The 22,123-nt window shown below is 42.9% G+C and overlaps 2 protein-coding genes across 3 annotated transcripts in view; one reads left to right on the plus strand and one right to left on the minus strand.

The window, feature by feature from the left end:
- The window catches only part of LOC102301907 (heterogeneous nuclear ribonucleoprotein L-like), a gene marked incomplete in the record, with an annotated part of 78,661 nt that extends 70,984 nt beyond the window's left edge, over positions 1–7,677 (plus strand). Inside the window, 4 exon segments of the mRNA XM_042213069.1 lie at positions 480–681; positions 1,080–1,137; positions 1,220–1,318; positions 4,743–7,677. Of these exon segments, the coding sequence (XP_042069003.1) occupies positions 480–681; positions 1,080–1,137; positions 1,220–1,318; positions 4,743–4,798 (415 nt within the window).
- Positions 7,678–7,812: 135 nt separating this feature from the next.
- Positions 7,813–21,585, minus strand: hells (helicase, lymphoid specific). Of its 2 annotated transcripts, none has more exons than XM_005945627.3 (23): positions 21,115–21,585; positions 20,113–20,210; positions 19,742–19,860; positions 19,360–19,482; positions 19,229–19,270; positions 19,119–19,152; positions 18,142–18,203; positions 18,023–18,064; positions 17,685–17,912; positions 16,303–16,485; positions 16,033–16,176; positions 15,759–15,955; positions 15,131–15,224; positions 14,048–14,209; positions 12,602–12,744; positions 12,287–12,431; positions 12,077–12,160; positions 10,926–11,045; positions 10,642–10,758; positions 10,397–10,556; positions 10,189–10,285; positions 10,021–10,097; positions 7,813–9,797 (listed from the first exon to the last, which is right to left on the minus strand). In XM_005945627.3, the coding sequence occupies exons 1-23, from the start codon at positions 21,120–21,122 to the stop codon at positions 9,709–9,711; spliced, it is 2,568 nt and encodes an 855-aa protein (XP_005945689.1). In that variant the 5' UTR covers positions 21,123–21,585; the 3' UTR covers positions 7,813–9,708. The 2 variants fall into 2 exon arrangements, with proteins under 2 accessions (XP_005945689.1, XP_005945690.1); XM_005945628.3 differs by having other exon boundaries at positions 18,142–18,200; positions 21,115–21,584.
- Between the last annotated feature and the right edge of the window lie 538 nt (positions 21,586–22,123).

Raw genomic sequence — 22,123 nt, forward strand, 5'->3', positions numbered from 1 at the left:
TTTTAGGACTGTTCCCTGAACAGAATTCGGTTAATCCAGAATGCTGCTGCATGATTACTGAAAAGGGCTAGAAAGCATATTTTGCCCATACTGGCTTCTCATTATTTGATCCTGTTATCTCCAAAGTCAAATTTAAAATCCTTCTACTCACTGTTTTCCTCCCCTCACCCCCAGACGATCGTAGCAGATGGCCCCGCCCCTCCCTGAGCCTGGTTCTGCCGGAGATTTCTTCCTGTTAAAAGGGAGTTTTTCCTTCCCACTGTCGCCAAAGTGCTTCCTTAGTGGGTCATATGATTGTTGGGGGGTTTTCTTTTTTTTTGTGTGTGTTTATCTTACAACATAAAGCGCACTGAGGCAATTTGGCACCATATACTTCTTTACTTCTGTGTATATTATCTTGACTATTTCATGATCAGTAGATTTATTATGCATGGATTTGATAAGATAAGTAACACAGTTGATGTTTTTGGTTTTTGCAGTGTGTCGAAGCAGCATGCAGTAATCCCCAGCCAGGTTTTTGAGTTAGAGGATGGCAGCAGCAGCTATAAGGACTTTGCTATGACCAGAAACAATCGCTTTAGCAGTGCCGGACAAGCCTCCAAAAACATCATCCAGCCTCCATCTGCAGTGTTGCACTACTATAACGTTCCTCCGTGCATATCACAGGATCATTTACTGAGGGTAAAGTACTTCTGTCTGTTCGCTGTCCGTCTTTTCTGTGTAACTGTAAAGAACTGTTTAAAGGTATTCCAGACCTCCTAAAACATTTTCTATCCTATCATACAGAGATGTATCCAAAATCTACTTCATAATTTCTTGTTTTTTCCTGAATTAATATGATTATTATCTTGGAAATTCCAAAAAAAAACATTGTTATTAAGAAGACTGCCCTGTTTTTCTGAATTAACAAGATATCCTTAAATGCCCAAAGATCCTCTCTTGAGTTGAGCCTGATTTCTTGAGCAGTCTTTGCCATGAAGAAATCCACTCCCACATTGTATAACAAATGCTGATAAGTTGTATATTTAATTGTTGCCTAGTGCAGAACTGCTCACACGCTGCTGTCTGTGTTTCTGTAGCTGTGCACGGAGCATGATCTGCCTGGCTTTGTCAAATTTAAGATGTTTGATGCCAAACGTAAGTAGACATTTGATTGAACAGATGAAGTCTCGTGAATGTGGTCATCGCCTGCCTTTTAATGTTCAGTCTCTTTTTTCAGCCTCTTCTAAGACCATCTCCGGCTTGTTGGAGTTTGACAGTAAGACAGAGGCTGTGGAGGTTCTTACTGTTCTCAACCACTACCAGATTAGGATTCCCAGTAAGTCCATGAGAAAAACATCCATCACTGCCTACTCTGTCAGTCTCATGCTGGAAACTTCACAAATAATTCCTGAATGTGGAGATGGAAAATACATCTGAAGTAGAAAAAATTATTTTGTAAAAATAATTTTGTGAAATGTTAGTTTAATTCCTTGAGGATGAAAGTCTGCACTGTGGACTTCCTGCTAACCTCTAATTCTGTTAAATAAATAATAAATCCTGTTTTCATGGATGCCTGGATGTTAAACTTAATCGTTACACCTGGTAGAGCAGAACGCTGATCATTTAATTAAAGATGAAAGAATTCAGACAGTTTTCAATGCTCAGTGATGCCACAGTGTTCGTTTGACTTTGGGACCTGAAGTGGACGGAGTTTAGGACCCAGATTACCCCGCGAGGCAGCCGTAATGCGGCTTCGTAGCTACCAAAGTTGTACTAAAATATTTTTGACAGATTTCTGATCGCTGTGTAGCACATAACATCGGTTCGAGGTCAGTAAGCACAACCAGAATTCATACATAAGGCGCACTGTTGATTTTCGAGAAAATTAAAGGATTTTAAGTGCACCTTATAGTGCGGAAAATACGGTACTAACCATGCTTTACATTTTATACTGCACTGTCACATCCTCAAATTAATGTAATTTTATTTACATGGCATCAAATTCTAAACTGTCCTCCAGGACACTTGCCATAGTAAAGTGAAGAGCTAAGTCCTTTTAGCAGCGCATGGCTCTCTTTTAATATGAAGAGCTCTTAGAAATGTTCTCTCTAAGCTGCGCACGTGCGCAATTGCGCACTGCTGGCATGGTGTCTGCGCACAGAAAATCTGCGTTGCGCACAAAAAAAAACTGAATTGAAATTAAAATTAAAACTTTAACAATTCTGTTTTGCAGTGCTTTGCAGTGCACCAGTGTTGTAGCTAGCAAAGCGGCTGATGTGGAGTGAAGCCACGTTAATGACAACGTGTACAACCATTGGAGATGTGAGCAGGACAGACGGAACAACTGACGGACAAAGTGTGGACTTTATACCAGTTTTTAAACTGTGTTGATCGGCCACGTAAAACCAGAGTTGTGATAAAAAACACGCAATGTTTGGTTTTCTTCCTGAATACTGTTGTTGTTTATATTTACTGCAGGAAGAAACGGTAAAAACGGCGTTTTATAAGGAAAACGCTCGAAAGCCTGTGAGCAAAGACAAACCCCACCCCCCTCTGCCTTTCCTATTTGTCCAAAAAAGTGCCATTCGACCAATCAAAAAATTATATGGCAACGTGGCATCTAGTTGTTAAGAAACGGGGGAAGTTTTAGGAGTGACGGCGTGTTTGAGATGTGAGAGATTTGAGACGTTTAGCGCAAATCTTGTGTAGTCAGTGTGTAGTGTAGTCAACAGTTTTGTTGTGTGTGTCAGAACAATGAGGCGACTGCTGAGTGTTACAGGTGTTACAGCCGTGATACATCTGCTGCTGTCAGGCCTGCAGGTCAGGGCCGTGCAGAGAGGTTTAAAGGGGCGGGTGCTCAAAGTTAAAACCAGGCTGAATAACAACAACACACATTCATCAAGAATCTAATATGGGAAGGGCAGGGCTGTGTTGATCTGAGACTGTAGACATTAAAAAGTCCATAGGAGAGATGGTAGCTGATTAAACAAGTGTCATGAGATAATAACAAAATGCAAAGATTGGTGACAGCGCTTGGAACCATAAGGCAACAAAAAACTGTGAGAAATAATTTAGGCTCTGCCTGTGAATCACTCTTTGCTTCTCTTCTTCCTTCCATCCCATCATTTCATATATCACTCTCCACTTGCTGTCTATCTGAGAACAAGGCACAACTTGCTATTGCAATAAACTATAATCTAATTATCCACACCTAACAACTCCAGCACTTAATCTATAATAAAATGATGACAGAAAAATGTTATAGCACTGCCTTTAGTAGCCTCACACAGCTCCTGCTGTTTCCTCCTCATGTCCTTACCAGCCATGTCTGGACAATGTTATATCATGAGTAATATTTTTTTAAATCCATGCTAAATAAAACACACACATGCACACACAAGTGACATTTTAGACCTTCTTCAGAATACTGTATATACTATGGGCATCAGGTGCTGATCCAGAATCCTTACATTATTATTTATTACTAGAGCTACAATAATAAAGCAATGAGGAGGGGGAAGTAATAAATATGAAATAATGTATTTATGATGATTCCATTTGTTTCACTATCCACTCTGTGCAGGGCAAAGCTTATTACATGTTTAAACTGTAGAGATACAATCATTTTACTGCTGTAAAATCCAACTTTTGTCTTATTTAAAATATAAATCTAATATAATCTGCTTCTTAATGTATGTTCTTTAAAATACAGCGTGTGTTTTTTAATATATTATAATTATAATAATGCATAATTATGTGGACATGCATATTAGATCGTTTTTTAGTGAAATATAATCCCTCCAGAAAGGCAGGAAAAGCCCGGAAACTTACTTTAAAACTAAATATGTTCCCTAAAACGGTGACAGAGCTACAGACCCATGACAGCCTTACACAGGTAGCCAGCAGCTTGACCAGCACTACTTGTGCAGTTAATAAAAGGACAGGTAATGTTTGTCGCGCTGTTGCACACACAGCACGCTCGTTTGTTTCAGTTCGTCAGTTGCCACAAGACAGCTTACCAACGTGTACGTAATAAGCTAATACTCCTGGTGTGCTACACACTACAGTGTGCGCTGTACACCTACTTACTGGTTGTGTCGCATCAGTCTGTGTCTCTGAGTTAACTTGTGTTTCTCCTACAGCTCCGGACCGCTAAAAATGCGCGTGCTCTTTGTGAGCTCGTTCCCGGCTCGTAACCAGCGCGTTCTGCCGTCAAGGGCGATCATTGGTTAAATGTGATCATGTGACTGATGCAAGCCAGATCCTTTTATTTAGCAAAACTGTGATTAATAGTTAAATATTATTGTTGAGGGGCACAGACAGGACTCCGCACGCACACACACATTAAAAATTTTTTTTTTTAAAAAGTTGCCTCAACAAAAGGGCACTTTGGGCACCCATCAGGAAAGGGGCGGGTGCTCAAGCCCCTCTAGCCCCCCCCCCCTGCACGTGCCTGCTGCAGGTATAGTCACGTTGTTTCCTTCATCTTCATACAGAAATTAGACCTTTGTCCTCAGACTTGACAATTGGACACACACACACACACACCCACACACATCACACCCACAACACACACACACACACACACACTACACACACAACACACACAACACTTTTCCATCTATAAATGAAAATACATGGAAGGGAGCCTTATCAAGCCAAACCTGTACCATTCCTTTTGCTCTCACATCTTTATCACAGTTGATATACCAGTCAGGCTGTTATGCTAAGTATGCATTTGTTTGTGTTTCTTTTTTCAGATGGGTCCAACCCATACACACTCAAACTGTGTTTTTCCACCTCATCACATCTATAAAGAGCTACCGAGCTTAAAGAGAGCTGCTGGACCTGCTGATAGCTGACCTCTGACCCAAGGAGGGAGCATGAAAGGCAGACGCGAAGAGGAGTGAGGCAGAGAGAAACCGAGATGAGAATAATAAAGGATGGAAATGGACGGGTATTTATAGAGTGCTTTTCTAGTCTTACTGACCAATCAAAGCACTTTGAGTTTGATGGCCACCAAAGAAGAACGTGGTAATGGACACTCTGAGGAATCCACTCTACATTTAGACGTCTGTAAAGGCAACTGAAGTCACATTTTATGTTTAAAAAAAATGTAAAAAAAAATTAAAAATGGAAACAATTTTAACTTGCTGTCATTTAAGGTTTCTTAGTGTTACATAAACTTGCTGCCCTGTGGGAGCTAAGCTTACAGGCCGAGCTTTCACTGCAGTGCTTGGTCAGCATGAGATGCGTAGCTAATTTATGAGTTTACTATAAAAATAATAACACATGACATCTGGAGGAATCATGTTAGGAATGTCATCAAGGTTTCAATGACTATTTATGTTTATCAGAAACAAAACTTTATTGTTCATGTAAAAAATCAGAACCGCGTCTGGTTTATTTTAGCCTAACCTGAAGAAATGAATCCAATATGTAGACTAACTTGTAGAGAAGAAACACTCTCTGTCATGATATTTGCTGAGAAACTTCAGAGGACGATACACATTTTATACACCTCAAGTGTCCCGAAGCAGCCCACGTCAGAAACCTGTCTAATGACATATTAATAAGCAGCTTGGAATGAGTTTCCATGTCTGGACATGTTAAAAAATGAGATGTTGACATCGACTGAAAACATTTTTCTTACATTTTAAAGTGGATCAAAGTTATTTTCCCCACTTAATGTGAGTTTAAAATGAGTCTACTGACGTTTTCCCCAGAATTCTGTGCATATATCTGTAGATCTTTTAATATATCAGTATTTGAATTACTGTACACAGAAAATTGTAGTGGGTTTTATTAGAGTCAGCTGCAACCTCTTGTGTTTTCTGTATAAATAGAAATCAATTGCGTGCTGTGTCCATTTGAGGTCATTTTAGAATCAAAATGTATGTTATTGTCACAGAGTTGCTGGACTCTCCTTTATTGTAACAGTGAAATAGATGTGAACTGAAAACAGTGCAAATCTACAGTCCAGAGATCAGAATATGAGTTATTCTTGTTTATCTGATTCAGGACTTCTTTGATCTGTAGCAAGCTGAAAACAACATTAGCCACGAGTCTGAGAGGAGGCTTCTGCATGTAACTGCACTCAATGCTTCTTAGATGATTAAACTGGGGATACTGGACACATTGCATCAGCTTGTCAGCATGATCTTTAAATGTCCCTGCTGTTACCTTAAGATAACATGTTTTCAGTTGTAACAGGATGTAAACTACCTGTGTTGATATATATGGAAATGGCAATTTTATTTATGCAGCACACGTGCTAAAACCCGTGTACCTTTACAATGCCTTAAGGCAACGAGAACCACAAAATATAAGTTTAAAAAGCAGAAAAAAGTCAAATAAAAAACACCCGCTGAGTGAAGGCCTGTGTAACTAAAAAGGTGTTGAGTGAGCACAGCTTTGACTGATCTCAGGTCAGCAAGCAGCAGGACGTCAAAAATAGAAAATAGCATCCTTACATCTAATATTGTGATCAAACAGTTAAAAGATGTGAACCTGAAGACCTGAGCTTTAACTTGAAATGCGCTGTGGCTCATTCCAGTATAAAATGCGTTGATGTTGAAAAAAGAATAACAGAAGTACCATTTGTCCAAGCAGAAAAGAAAAACGTAAATGTTGGAATCTGACACTTTTACAAGAGCAGAGGGATCACATCTAACCTGGGAGGAAACATTTCCTGATGGTTGTGGTCTTTTCCAGGATCACATAAGGGCTTACTGTGTGTGCGTCATGTGACATTTCACCCACAGTCACATGATCTCGAGCCATTTTAACACCGGTGGGGGATTTTGGACCTTTGAGTTGGACAGTGCTCTCCTGCATTACGCTACTAACAATGATGAAATCAGATTTGGAGGAATGCTCGTCATCACTTATGCTGGATTTTAGAGATTTGGAGAATAAATATCAGGGAGAGTTTGAATCATTAAGTGTCCCAAACTCGATCTCTTAATTGCATCTTCATCATACAAATATGTGATCTGTTTGCACAACAGTTACTGAGGACAGAAGGAAAAACTCGTAATAAAAAGCATTTTAATTTGTGCAATATTCCGTCTGTTAATCTCAAATCTAAGGTAAAAAAGGTAAAACTGTTTTGGATCAAATACAAATGACAAAGAGCCAAGTGTCTCTGTTTAATCAGACTCACGGATTCTAGAACTGAGGCGTCCTTGTTGTAAATAATATTTGAACATAAGCAATAATAACAGACAAGTTGTTGCTTATGTACTTGCTGTGTAACAGTTGTAAATGGGCACTAAGAGGTTTGTATGTAACGTGCTGTTTCTACAGTGATTTCATTTGTTTTTTGGTTATTTTGGGGTGTTTTTGGACAAATGAGGGCCTTTGAGTTCTTAACCCTCTCAGCACTGAAATAACAGAAATGTTATATTTTTGTTACTAAATATAGTTACATGGGTTACTTGTGTTCAAAATGTTACATTCAGATGATGGAATTCGCTGTTACATACTAACTTTTATCTTTTAGTTCTGCATTTGTTCTTTTGTAAAGTGTGAACGACCCAGTGCAGCAGTAAAATGTAAACCGTGGCAAAAGCCTGAGTGTTAATCACATAACTGATGGTTTGAGACAAGGAAGCAGGTATAAGTTATGATTTTAAGACAGTAAATGTTTGATATTGTTAACAGTTTGTTGTCATTAAAAAAATCCTAAAACAATGTTGTTTTATTTCAAGACATTCTGTGGTCTAAATGATACGTACCTGTTCAAACGGAATAAACCTGTTTTGAGGCTGTAAAGCCGCACACAGAGCTGTGCCCTCACGTCGTTATCAATGTCAGCTGAAAACCTGCGTGATAAGGATCCTCGTTTATTGTTTGCATCAGGATTTTTATACAAACAAAAGAAAGCCCAGGAAGTCTTTGCACATTTTGTTTCCACATTTAGCTGTTTCTGCACAGTCTGTAATGAGCTACAGTTGCAAGCGTAGTTTGAAACCATGGACATAGTTGAATTGAACTGGGAAAAAATGAATTATTCCACTAAACACCCAATGAGAAGGCAACAGTAACAGTTTGTACAATGCTAATATAACAAGTACATGCCTCCATAGAGTACATAATGAATTATATTCAGTATTATAAATGTATCAGCAGTTTTTATGTTAACTCAGTTTTGTCTCACTGTACACACTGTCTTCTTTGAGAAACAGCTGGAACATCCTGCCTCCACCCTTTTCATGAAATCTTTTAAAGATGTTGGTGTGCTTGTATTAACTGAAACATGTCATCGAAACAAGCTGCTCAGTCACTGCCCTCCAGGATGTGATGATGTCACAGCTGTCTTTAAAATTAAAGACAATGTCTACACGTAAGAATAGACACTGGGGGAAGTTGTCCTCATCCACAAGGGTACATCTTTCACCATCTTACAATGCTGTGATTGCAGCCTCTCCCCAACTCTCTGTGATGGTACTCATGGCCATCGATCAGTGGTTTTTGATCACTGGCCATGACAAAGTGCTCTGACTTCTCTAAGAGAGTAGAACAGCACTACATAAGAATTGGTCCATTTATCAAAAGTCTAAATTGCGGACCTTCCCTTTTTATGCTGTTGTGAAACAGTAAAGGTAAAACCTCACTCAAAAGGCTCTTACAGGTTGCTCCAGCCTGAACAACTAACATCCTTGATGCCACTAAATCGAACCTGTTAGCTGTCAAGTGCATAGAGGACAGCTGCTAATAATGGGTGTGACTGAGGTGAAAGTTGGGCAGAGGCCCACCCTGGCAGGCATGCCTTAAGAGGAAGCAGGCTCAAAATCTGGAGGAATCGAGTATCAGCTGAACCAGGCTTTGCATAGCTATTAATACGGTCCATATCAGGGATTAGGGGTGCGTTTAGTCCACTTTGCTTAGGAAGCCTCTGTACCATCAGTAATACTGATGACGTTACTGATAAACACTGCTTGCTGTGTGCAGTGCTGAGACAATGCAGCTACTTTCAGTTCATTTCTGCTACTTTTTACAGCTCCTTTTGTTTACATGACCTCCATAGGACAGGGTTAAAACACATTGTTGTAAACGCGTTGTGTAGCCCAAACAGGGCGCCTGGTTGAAATTCCACATTTGAAGAGAAAAAACATTGAAATAAGCAATTATTTAACACCAAAGCTGCTGAAACTTTACCAACCTCAGTCTGCTACTTACCTGACAGATCAATATCTCAGAGGTTTAACTGACTCGATGCATTTTTTGATTAACAAAAACTTTTAATCAGAAACTGCATGAAAATAAAACACTAATTAAGTCTCTTTATTTCAAGGCATGAGAACATATCCAACTCCAGCTGCATCAAAGTGTTTTAAGTACAATTCTGGGAATGATGATAAACGGCTTTTAAAAGGAGCCTTAAAGAAAATCGACCCTGGGCACTATTTTGTTAACGAGCAGCAGAGTATCTCAGTGAAATATTTCTCTGTAAAAATCCGCACAGTGACACCAAAGTGTGTGAACTAGCTTGTGGCAGTTTTGTTGGCTCAGCTGGAGAGAATCTGGTTTTGCCTGATGAAGTTAAAAGTTGAACACGCTGGAGTCAGTCCAGTCGTAGAAGGGCCATCATAACAAAAGCAAAAAAAACCCCCTCACTCCTGAGACTACAGGGGAGCACCTTACATACAAAACACAAACTGTACAAACAGCAGTTTCAGGTGTTCAGTGGTTGTAAGTGACATGGCTGCAGCTTTGCTGTTCTCAGCCCAGCGTGATCTCCGATGACTCTTTGGCGTCGATCACTCTGAAGACTCCCACTTTCGCCTTCTTCATGCCGTCCTTTTCTTTGTCTGAAAAATGCACAGAAACTGTCACATTTCTTGTCTCACGAGTTAAACTGGTTTTAACAAAAGAGTCGAGTCAGAAGGGCTTTTGTGTCTTGAGCAACACTAAATCCGACTCCTGTGAACTTCACATGTTTTGTGGTTACTGAAAGGACATTGTCGGTGCACTCGTTGTAAAACGAGGCTATGATGGGTTTTTTGGTACTGATGAAATGATGCGTTTCCTCACCCAGCAAGTCGCTGCGATCGAGCAGAATCTCCAGGTCCTTGTCACTGATGACCTTCCCTTTCGAAGCTTTAACCTCCCTGAGTGGGACAAACATTACAGCCAAGATTAGCCTTCAGTTACGGTTCCAAGGCTCGTTCACGGTGCTTTGATTCGGAGGTCAGTGCTTACTTCTCAGTGCCTCGAGCTTTGAGCAGCTCCCGCAGCTCATCCAGATCAATGCAGCTTTTATTTGGCTTCAGCTCTGCCTTCCCACCTTTAAATTTGTCTGTGGAGGAAAGACACCATCAACCACATTTCAAAACATTTCAGCACAATGAACTGAAAACTGGGTGCAAGGTGTGAACAGCTGCAATCCCATCACAGTGAAGACACTCACTCTTGTGGATGACCATCTGCTCCAGCTTCCTCTTGGCAGACGCCCTCTCCAGGATCTTCTGGTCGATGGTGTTGGCTGTGACCAGGCGGTACACCACTACTGGTTTTGTCTGTCCTATGCGGTGACAGCGGTCCTGAGCTTGCAGGTCTGCCTGTGGGTTCTTGAGAGATGACAGAAGCATCAAACATGGACTCAATGAGATATGTACAAGAAACAGCTGCTGTAGATTTGTCATCAGCACCAACCCAGTCGCTGTCAAAGATGATGACGGTGTCAGCAGCTGTCAGATTGATTCCCAGTCCTCCTGCTCGGGTGCTCAACAGGAAGATGAACACCTCTGGATCTTTGGAAAACCTGGCCATCTTTCAGAGACCGAGAACGACAAGAATGACTCAACAATCTACTCGGAGAGGCAGTTTGGGTGCTAAACATCTCTGGAGTTGAGAGAATATTGCACCATCAAGTTAAAAACATGTTTTTCATGCAGGAGGTTGTTACCTTTGCAACATGTTCACAATCTACAACTCACGTTTTCGTCTCTCTCAGCATATGACATGCTGCCGTCCAGGCGGCTGTAGTGGAAGCCCCGCAGATAGCAGTAATCCATGAGAATATCCAGGATAGACGTCATCTGACTGAAAATTAGAACCTAAAGAAAAGGGACCAGTGTGGAGAGAGCAGCACAACATCTGTAAGTGTTTCTCTGAACAAAGGTCACAAACTACTTTGCTGCTATATCTCACACCAGCTCCATAAACTTCCTCTGTTCCTCCTGCTCCATGCTCCACATCCTTTTTCTAATATTATCCGATGTCTCCTTTCTGCACATGTCCAAACCATCTAAAACTCGCTTCTCTAATGTCTTCTCCTAATATATTATTTGGAGAGTTGAAGATGCTAAGCGTTCCACTGGGAGTGAGCAGGATGACAGGGTGAGGCGGAGCTGTTTGGAGACAGAAGCAAGGCTGAGATGTGCAGAGAGAGGATGCCAGAGGAGGAGACGAGGAGGCTCATGGATGTGGTGGAAGAAGATAATGCCGAGGTATGACAGAGGAGAGACAGTGGCAGATGAGCTTCACCTTTCACTGTAAAGGTGAAAATGTTACGCAGTCCAATTCATTTTGTGTGATGTTTTGAGAACGTTTTTTAAATTTAGATTTTGATGCAAAACATTTTCATGTAAAAGTTGTAATTCAGTACGTTCAGTAGTTCAGATTACCACAGACGTCAGCGATCACGGTTCTTGTGCATTTTCTGAACTTTGGAAACCAACTACGCCCGTCAGCCCACATTCACTGCAACAGCTCTTTCCAGAGCTCAGGCATCCTGTAACTGAACCACTTCTGCCACAGGTCGATCTTTGTCACCGTGGCAGAAATTGTGCTCCTGGAGCCAAAACTGTTGCGTCCTTATTTTCACACAGAGCTGGTGCCCCAGTCCTCGTCCAGAGCGTGCCAGCAGCCTTGAAAGGACTGCTCCTGTAATCTTCACTAAATACGTCCGACTCCTGCCTGTGTCCTCAGAGTTACTTTGTGTTTAAACTGCTGACTTTAGCGTTTAATAGGTTCATGAATACGTTGCAGTTTTTTAACAGACATTTCCTGTTTGTAGCACAACCTTCTTCCTTTCACACACTTCTGTCCCAGCTCTGCATCACATGCAGCTCTGCGTTCGTTTCACCTTATGACCTCTTCTCTTCAGCGCTGGCAGCAGCCTGTCCAGTATGAGAAACTTCCCAGAGCTCTGCACCAGCTGCTCATCGATCTGCAGGAAGATTGGGGTGAACATGTTATCCAAGCACGAGCCTTTTCTTCATCGAGCTTATTCTATTTAACTGTAAAACACTGAGTTGAACTGTTAGTGCTTCTAAATGAGCACAGGCAGCGTTACCTTGAACTCCCCTGTGGCGGGGTCGAGGGGGTACTCCACCAGGTACGGGTGGTTACAGCATCTCTTTAACAGCATGAGGATGTTCTGCAGCTTCAGGCTGACCTGAGCATCCAGCGGGCTCTGGACATCCAGCACTGGATGGGAGCTGAAGCAGAGCGGAGGACAAAAGATGTGAGCAAACGTCTGTCAAAGGAGGATTTGTTACCTTGTGGTGGGGATAACAGGCAGATGACTCCAAATGAAACTAAATAACGCTGAACACGGTAACATTGTTTTTCCTCTCCTGTCACAGTAGCTGCTTGGAGGCGGTCTCACCTCGGCTCCAGCTCCTTGCGAACCCTCTCCAGATATTTCTCCAGGTCATATGGAGCGTCTGTATCCGTTTCCTTGTAGTCCACTACCTTCCGGCTGCGCCGCTTCGGCCTGCCGCTGGATGTCAGGGCTACAGGCGCCTCTGTCTAAGTACACCAGGAGAACCAACAACTTTCACCACTCGGTTTTCACCTTAGGATCACACTCAAACCAGAAATGATAAGTCCACCACAGTCTTGTTCTTGGGAAGGTCAAAGCTACACCCAGTGGGCCAGTGTTTTATATTAGACATGGAGGGGTCTATGATGACACACAGGGGTCACAAGGTCATGGTTCTCACAGGGTTTCAGCTGTTAGCTATATTCTGACAAGCAGGCATGTTCGAGTGACTCATTTCCTGGTTTGTTAATGTTTTTTAAGAAAATGACACTAATCAGCAGATACTCAAGCATAATGATATGGAAACGCCACGAGCTGACCTGGACGTGTGCTGTCCAATAATGAGGGTATCACTGCATACCCCAAGCCTAAACCTCTAACACAGGGGTCACAACCTTTAACCCCCAAAGAGCCACTTGGACCCGGCTTCCACGCAAACAAAAACACTGTGAGCCGCCCCTCATATCGCCTTTGGGCTTTTGGAGCCTTGACCTGACTTTTAAAAAGCTCTATGCTGCTAAAAAAATAGATATTTGCAAAATTCTGCATACATATGTATTTTACCTGGTTAATGTGTGTGGTGGGGTGTGGTCTGCAGCGCCGTTGCAGGGGGGATGGACGCACCTGAGCGGCACCCAAAATCACGCCTCAAAGTCTGCGCTCTCCCTGCTGTTGTGTCGGGCTGTGAGCTGCAAAGCTACAGCCGGCTGTGTGCGTACAGCAGCCGTGTGTGAAAAGCGGTCGATAAAGAGATGCTGAAAAGCGCGTTCATGCAAACATCGTCGGGTCTGCCGTGACATGTTTACAACGGGACTTCTGCTCCTGAACCTCTGCGCACAGCGTCTGCAGGTCGGGGCTGTACGAGTCACTTTCATCTTTACAGGACTGTAAGCTGTCGTCTTTGAGGCGCGAGCGTGTTTGTTTTTAACATAGTTCACGGTGGAGAACAGCTGCTGACATAATGTGGATCCGAAGATCCATAACTGGCCTACCTGGGGTTGAAAGTCTCGATAACTGCAGGCGTTTCGGCGGCTACACCGGCTTCCGCCAGTGTGACGCTTATTTTGAGCAACGAAAAATAATGAAATATAATTTTATTTTTATATTTCAATATCACAATAATCTTCCAATGTAGAACTACAAGTTAAAAAAAGAACTAAACACAAATAAAATACACTTCAGCTAAACACTTCTCATTTATTTTACCCAAACCACGCGGAGCCGCACTGTAAGGACCAAAGAGTTGCCGACTCCTGCTCTAACGTGCTCCCAGCTCTGGCTCTTTGTTACCTTTTCCTGGCCCAGCATCTTGGCAATGGTCTTGTTGACTACAGCAGTGTAGAAAGCCTCCTGCTTGGCTGTCAGAGGAGCGTACACAATGATCTCCTTTTTAGGAGGAACCTCCAGCGTCACATCTGACTTCAGCCTCCTCAGCAGGAATGGAGTCAGAATCTGAAACAACAGATAACCTTCAATAACACTTACTTCTGCTTACCTGCAGTGTCTATACACAGACAACTGATAGCTAATGTTTCAAAGATCATTTATAATATCTATATATAATGTAGGGCAGCAATTATTGATCTATATAAATAAACAGATAAGAATTTGTATTGGTGGGAACAACTAAATATTCAAGAGAAAAAACAAAACGGGTCTTTCAAAATAAACTGTTTTAGAAATGTTGTCACAGTTCGTCCACAGCTAAATCCTGAGGTGATCTACAAATATGATGTCAACAGACTGCATCCCACCTATTGGTTAGTCACTTGAGTCATGAGAAGATCTCCTTCTGCTGTGGCTAAAGCAGAAGCAGACTGGGTCAATGACCACATGAAACCATGACAGGCCCAGCCGGTGGTGGGCCGGCCTCGGATGAGGGCATATGGTGATAAATGTCCTGGGGTCCACAACTGACGATGGTGGTAAAAGGCAGATCGTGGCCGTGCTCGACGGACTGAAGAGTTACGCTGTCACGTCAGGTTGAAAACCCTGAATTAGCTCGAGTGCTACCCACTGAAGAGCTGTGCTAACTGTTTCAGGGATTGCAAACTCTATGGCCCAGCTAAGTAATGGATGGATGGATGTAAGATTAAGATTATTGCTTATGCCTTTGAACACCTGGATATGCTTCAGCTTCATGCTACATTTCCTTATTAAAAACTTAAACATCCAGGCAAACCTGCTGCTCGTTAGCAGACAAAACCTTAAATTTAACACTGGACTTAAAGGCACCAAATTTACCTCCAACTTATCACAGGAACCAAATGTTTCTTGGTAGCCAAGTTTAAGCTTTCTTAACTGTGGTTATGTTCTCAGTATCTCTGCAGATGACGTTTAACAGCGTCACAGACGGCCGCGATGATGACTGACCTGGTGCAGCATACTCAGGATGTTCTGCTCACGTTCAGCGACCACCATACTGTCGACCTCACCGAGGGTGTTAATGTCGAACCACGACTCAAAGCTGTGAGGCAAACATGTCAGAGATCAAAGCCGAGCAATCAGAAGCATCGAGCACAGATATCAGCTGTGTCTGGTGTTCATGCAGATACACTGTAACAAATCAGCTTCTATTTTGGTAACACAATAAGTCGCGAACTTCTTTTCTTGAATTTGCTTCCAGACGTTGCTTCATAAGCAGTCTTGAGGAATATTGTGGAATTTTCCTTTAGGCATCAAGTGCTTTTTAAACCATCTCCACTCCGGTCCCTGCACCGGACTCTTTTCAGACTTTACTTTCACTTTGTTACCAGTCTGCTGTTCAGCTTTCTTTAGTGGACACAACACTTTCACACTGACAGGATGATTCCCAAACAGCTCCAAACTTGGCATATATACAATGATGCTCACAACTTTGCCCAGTTTTTGTTAACTGGGATGTTAAACACAGTTATGCCTGTGAAGTCCTGGTTCTCCCCCACAGACACATTTCTGTGCACATCACAGTAGATGATTGGCTGTCATTGAAAGCAGCAAAACAAAGCAGAAAAAGCGTCACCTTTTGAGGTCATCAAAGACCTCCGGCAGGAGGAAGTTAAGCAGGGACCAGAGCTCAGCCAAGTTGTTCTGCAGCGGTGTGCCTGTCAGCAGCAGCTTGTTGTCAGTGGGCAGCATCTTCAGCTCCCGCACCAGCCGACAGTTAAGGTTCTTGATCCTGTGGCCTTCGTCCACTATTAGGTACTTCCACTGGAAGCGCTATTGCAGAACACAGACACAAGCCAAGTTATTATCCAAAACTCCCTCTGCCATTTAAGAAGCAGCAGGGATCGTACCTGTAACAACTTCCTGTCAATCATGGAGATCTCAAAGGAGGTGATGACTACAGGGCACATGCTGAGAGGCCCCTGAGGCCGGCAGATCTGTTTCAGCAGCTCGGTCCTCTCTGCCTGAGAGCCATGGTAAAGCAGCACAGACACCTAGCACAAACAAGACTCAGTGTCAGCTAGTGCCATTCACCGCTGACACCTTTCTAGGTTTTCATTTCTATTCGTAAATCAGACTTTGTGTTTCAGGGTCAGACGCTGAGCAGCTTGCTGTCTGACCTCTGGTGTGAAGCGTTTGAATTCATTGATCCAGTTGGGCAGAGTGGAGAGAGGAGCCACCACCAAGAAGGGGCCTAGCACTTTCTTTTCTATCATCATGGCAATGTGACCGATGCACTGGATGGTCTTTCCCAGGCCCATCTCATCAGCCAGGATCCCGTTGATGCCGTTCTCCCACAACATCTGACAGCAGAGGAACAACACAGACTGATGAGACAGTAAACACTGAGATTTTCAGTCCGTTTTCAAAAGCCCTCGCCTGGATGAGAATAGTGCAGCTAACTGGTGAACTTATGGTTTAGGGAAACTGTGTGACCCATCTGTTCAGACGCTTCATTTCAACCGAACACCGATGCCGTGTGACGCATGTTACTGCAGGTCAACTCTGCATAAGGTTCCTCGTGTCTCTCTTCTGACACGTGTGTAGCAGCCCTTCTTTTGTCAAAACAGATATTTTGTAAATAATTGTTTTTGTCAGAGGAGTGGCCATTAAGGCGGCCACTAAAAATACTGGGGTCAAGGTCATTGAGATGTTTGAGTAGATACGTCTGTGATGAAACGCCGCTTCATTTTGAAGTTTTCATATTCACAAACTTGGGCCCACGTTGCTTGGCAGCCACCCGCCCAGCAGGGTGATGACGCCCATCAGCCTTTTACGACTGAGGGGTAAAACAATCCTTCCTGGTCCTGCGGCATATTGGTGGCACGGACGCGCGCAACTCGTCATCTAGCCGACTAACCGTCGTCATTGTCACGCGTCAGTACCACTCTTCTAATCGTTAACACTTTGATTGATGGGCCTCAGCTGCTGTTTTGGGGCATCTGTGTGTCTGCCTCTGTCAGCTCCAGTCCCTAACTGCTACGTTATTGTGGTCTAGAGCAGCGGTCCCCAACCCCCGGGCCACAGACTGGTCCCAGTCCGTGAGTCGTTCGGTACGGAGCCGCGAGAGTTGAGGCTCAGGTTGGAAATTTATGGTTTGCAAGGTTTTTATCATTTACTCAGTTTCCCTGGGTCTTTTCCCGTGTTGTAGTTATGCGTCTTATTTTGAAAGACATATTTACACGTTACCATAGCAACCAGAGCTGGACGTTACTCTCAATGTTGGTGCATTTCAGGAGGACGCTGCTAATAAAGTTACACAGTGAATTCATTTATTTTTTATTTTATTATTATATTTACAAAACACCAGAGTTTGTGTCTCGTCGTATCGTTTTATTTTGTTGTTTTTATCCGCCACACCTTAAAGGCCGGTCAGTGACATTAAACCGTCCGTGGAGCGAGAAAGGTTGAGCACCGCTGATCTAGGCGCCATTTGTTGTGCCGAGATCACATACAAAAGACAATCTGCTCGCACAATGCCATTTGGTGCATCTCCTCTTACCCTCAGCCACTCGATGCCTTCGATCTGGTACCACCTCATGACGCCTCCAGTGAAGAGCTGTGGTTGCTGAACAGGAACTGGCTGCCCGTTCACCTTCCTATGAGGATGCAGGAGGTGCTTAGCGTTGTCGCGCACCGTCTCTGACAGCCGGTTCTTTATATCTTGGTTGGAATCGCTCATCTTCTCAATATCCTCAGCTTCTAGTTTCTTCTGGGCAGGTGCCGCTTCCTGGAATCAGATATGACATGCATGTGTGTGGCACAGTTGTACACTGGATTCATCATGTGCAAACACTTCTTTTGCTTTTCAACCACGGCGGGGAAAAACAGTCTCCCTACCACTTCTTCCACTTTCGCTTTCTTTGCCTGCGACATAATTTCCTGAAAGAGAAACATGAGAGAAGATGAAGATAAACAGATAAAAGTTAAAGCTGCACACAAACTAAAGTGAGACTTACTTCTTTTGACATCACATCTGCTATTTTATAGTCTTCATCTCTTCTCCTTTTCTTCTTCTCTGCTTTGACAGAAATACAGTCACGTCATTAGGACCGTAGATACTCACCAACCACTTCATTAGGTACACATGTTCAACTGCTTGTAAACCACACATCTCATCTGCCAGTCGCACAGCAGCACCTCAGTGCATTTAGACAATGTGGTGACGTATGTGACTTTGAATGTGGAACGGCTAAATAATGCAGATCTCCTGGGATTTTACCTCACAACCATCTCAAGGGTTAAAAAGACAGGTAAGAAAAAAAACACCTGCTACCCTAAAGCTAAAGACCAGACCAGCATGTCAAACCTTGAAGCAGCAGCAAAGAACACACTTCTTGCCCACCAAAAACAGGAAACTCAGACTACAATTTGCATGGGCTCACCAAACACCAACACAAGATGGAAAAGCATTGCTTGGTCTGCTAAGTCTCAATATCTGCTGCCACATTTGAATGGCAGGGTTGGCATAGAGATACATGAAGGCCCCATCCTCACTTCTACTAACGGTTTAGGTTGGTTGTGGTGACGTAGCAAAGGCGGGGCCATCTTCTTGACACATCCCTCTGTCCCCACTCATTTAAAATGCCCAGCCTGAGTATTGTGGATGACCACATCCACGCCTTTATGTACACAGTGTACCCACAGTGTGATTAAACTGAGATGCCACATGACAGAAGTTCACTGCACTCAGATCGTCACCAATCTTTGGGTTGAGGGGGACCGAGAGAGCTGCATCGTGGATACGCAGCCATCAAAGCTGCAAACTGTGTGATGGCCAGTATGTATGTTTCCTGTGCCTCATATGACAGAAAGCAAAACGGGTCCCAGTACTAGCAAGGTGTACCTAATAAAGTGTCCACAGAGTGTAAATGCTACTAAACAACTGACATTTGAGCTCCATACTGTAAGTTGAAATATTAGCATACTGGCCCACCTTTGACAGCTTCTGGACCACTGGCATTTTGCATCTAGAAGGAAACAAACTGCCGTGAGTACGGCTGAAAACATGACTGTAACTGTGAATGATGTCAGTAAATCTATCACCTTCTTGGCCTTCTTCTCAAGTTTCTCCTTCCCGAGTCTCTCCTGAGATGGTCATTAGCAGAGCAGAAGTGACGTGTTAGCCTTGAGTGGACAGGTGCAAACAGCCTGTACGTCCACATTTTACACCATACCTCATTCTGTTGTTGCTCCATCTTTGTCAGCAGGAACTTAGAATAGATGTTGCTCTTCTGAAGCAAATGCTGGAGCCTCTTGAACCGCATGTCATGCGAGTCCCTCTCCCAAGACTCCCTGGCCTTATGGGAAAAGTTGAAAGCAATTACATTAACATGAGTGGGCTCGAAAGCATCCAGAACATCAGTGATGTAGAAACATTTCAATTGTAGCTCATCATCACATGAACCGGTGAGCTACAGACACACATCTATACGCCTTTTACTCCCTAAAATCTGTACCAGCCACACAAAAAACCAACTAAAACTAATGATGAGTTTAATAATGAGAAGCTTTTAATGTCAAAATACAACTCCCACCTTGAGAAATTAAACAACATACCTTCTTCATCATCTCCTCCTCTTTCCTCTCGCCTTGCTCCATTAGCTTCTTCTCTTCTTCCTCCATTTCCTTAGTAATCACCACTTCAGCTGTCATACTCTCAGACTTCACACTCTCATCTTAAAAACAACCACAACATTGACACCACCTGAACACGACTATGCGCACAGCATCTTTTCAGTAACACAAGTTACTATAAGGTAATTAGCATTTACTAGTTAATGAGCATGTGACACGGAGCCCTGTTCCTAATGAACTGACCACATCTCATCAGTGTCATCTGAGATTTAAGCAGCAGGACAGTAAAACACATCCTTCATTAAACCAGCGTCTATCTCAACTTCCTTTGCAACATCAAAAACGGATCTCACCTGCAGTAGCACCAGTTTCAATGGCTGTGCCCAGCGGCTCCTCAGACTCGTCAGGTTTGGGGCAGTGAGGGGAGACACTTCGAGTTTCTTCTTTTAGGCTATCAGCAGAACAATGAAATCTACTCAGTAAAACTTTTCCTGCCATCTTTACAGAGGTGAGTAAACGCCATTTAGACCTTTCCTAGGCCCTGTAACCCAGGTGAAATGATACATTTGATTTGAAGGGATGAAGTACAACATGAGCATTTCAATACTCTGCATATAACATACTAAGCTCACAAAAGTGAATGTAGATACTTGACCATACAGGGTGCAGTTTCAGACGGTTTCAATCTAAAACTTCATAATCAGTGAACATCTGTGACTCAGAATACTGCAAATCATTGTTAGTCCTTCTGGTTAATTAATGGTGATAAAGAAAGGAACAGAAAAAGAATGCATTTATTGTCTGGGTGGGAGTTGGGCACACGGTGACCTTGGTAAACGGGCATTGAAGCTTTACAGAGAAAAAAAGGATACCTTATCGGAAATTGTAATTATTATGTTAGGAATGGGGAGACTCAGGGCTGCAGTATTATAGCGGCTACCCTGCCGCCGTTGCGTTCACCTGTACAGGTGTTTGAGCCAAGTTATTACAGTGCACTTGTGCTCCACGTGTCGCGCACCCCTCCAGTTTTGTTACTGGCGCGTTGCGCCGCAGCTGGATTTAAGTCACGAGTGTACAATCGTGTCGGTTTTAATGATACTCCAGCACAGGAGCTCAGAGACATACACTTATACAGAAGCACATGTTGGCGCAGGTGAAAACTTTAGTGTTTGTGAGAAAAAAAAACACTGGACAAAGTCTTGTCTTCCGGTCTTGTATTCTCCTGAAAAACGCTGAGTGGCGACACCTAGCGACGGGTATCGTTCAGGGCAATACTGCAGCGGCTTCCTGCACCGTAAATACAAGTTTCTGTGAAACATGGTTGCTGCGGTGAGCGAAGCGATCATTACACTTACCAGCTCATTGTTGTTGGCAGCGAAGCAGACAGTCCAACTAATGCGGGTTGTTCCAGCTGTCTATGAAGCTTTTCAAAGCGTTTCGTTTCTGCTCAAAACAGCGGAGCCTCGTCAATTATACAAGCAAGTTATCCAAACAGTCATACAACTCACTCTACCCAGCAGACTGCTTGTATTTATGATAGCTGTGCTATGTCGTAGTAGTATGTCCGAAAATGTTCCTTTCTCTAAAACGTGAAAAAACATTCAACGAAAAGAGTTTGACGTTAGTACTCTGCAGCCCGAATGACGCGTTGTTGTTAAGCAGAGAGAAGTGTGAAATGTGCTTCCGACAACAGCCCTTCAAACAAAAAGTGCGTCCGTGAAAAAGCTAAGTTGAGGTTACGATTGTATTTTATTTTGAAGGCAAATTCATGTAGTTTCCGCCATTTGTCTCTACAGTCCTGAAGCTAAGATTTTTATAATGGGCGGGGCTTTCCAATTTCGCGCCATTTCGGAGGAAACCACTTGTGAAACGGGGTGGTGTGTGATTTAGGGTAAGAGACAATAACATTTGGGTTGAAATATAATTGAAACGTAGCAACAAAAAGTAGAATTAATTAATTAATTAATTAACAAATAATTAACAGGTTGTCTGTTTTATACATTATAGAATATCGTATGTATAGACAAAACTATTTTAAGAGGATGGTGACCCCTCTGAGTGGAAAGATGTGTTATAACGGATGTGATTTTTTCCCGCGAATGTAAGGCATTATTGTGCAGTGAGCAAATGACAAAAAAAAAACTAAACGTGGAACTAAACGGTCGCTTGTTTGCTGGCAACAGCTGTTTTTTATTAATACTTTTAATCCCTCAGACTCAGGATTAAATAGAAGCCTTCAGCAGTAATGTTGGGAAACATTTTCTGCAGAATAACTATTTACAGTGTTGGGGAGTAACGGAATACATGTACCGCCGTTACGTATTTAAAATACAAAATATGAGTAACTGTATTCCGTTACAGTTA

The sequence above is a fragment of the Haplochromis burtoni genome, unplaced genomic scaffold (assembly GCF_018398535.1).
Source record: "Haplochromis burtoni strain Fernald_Lab_line unplaced genomic scaffold, NCSU_Asbu1 Contig_414, whole genome shotgun sequence".
NCBI lineage: Eukaryota > Metazoa > Chordata > Actinopteri > Cichliformes > Cichlidae > Haplochromis > Haplochromis burtoni.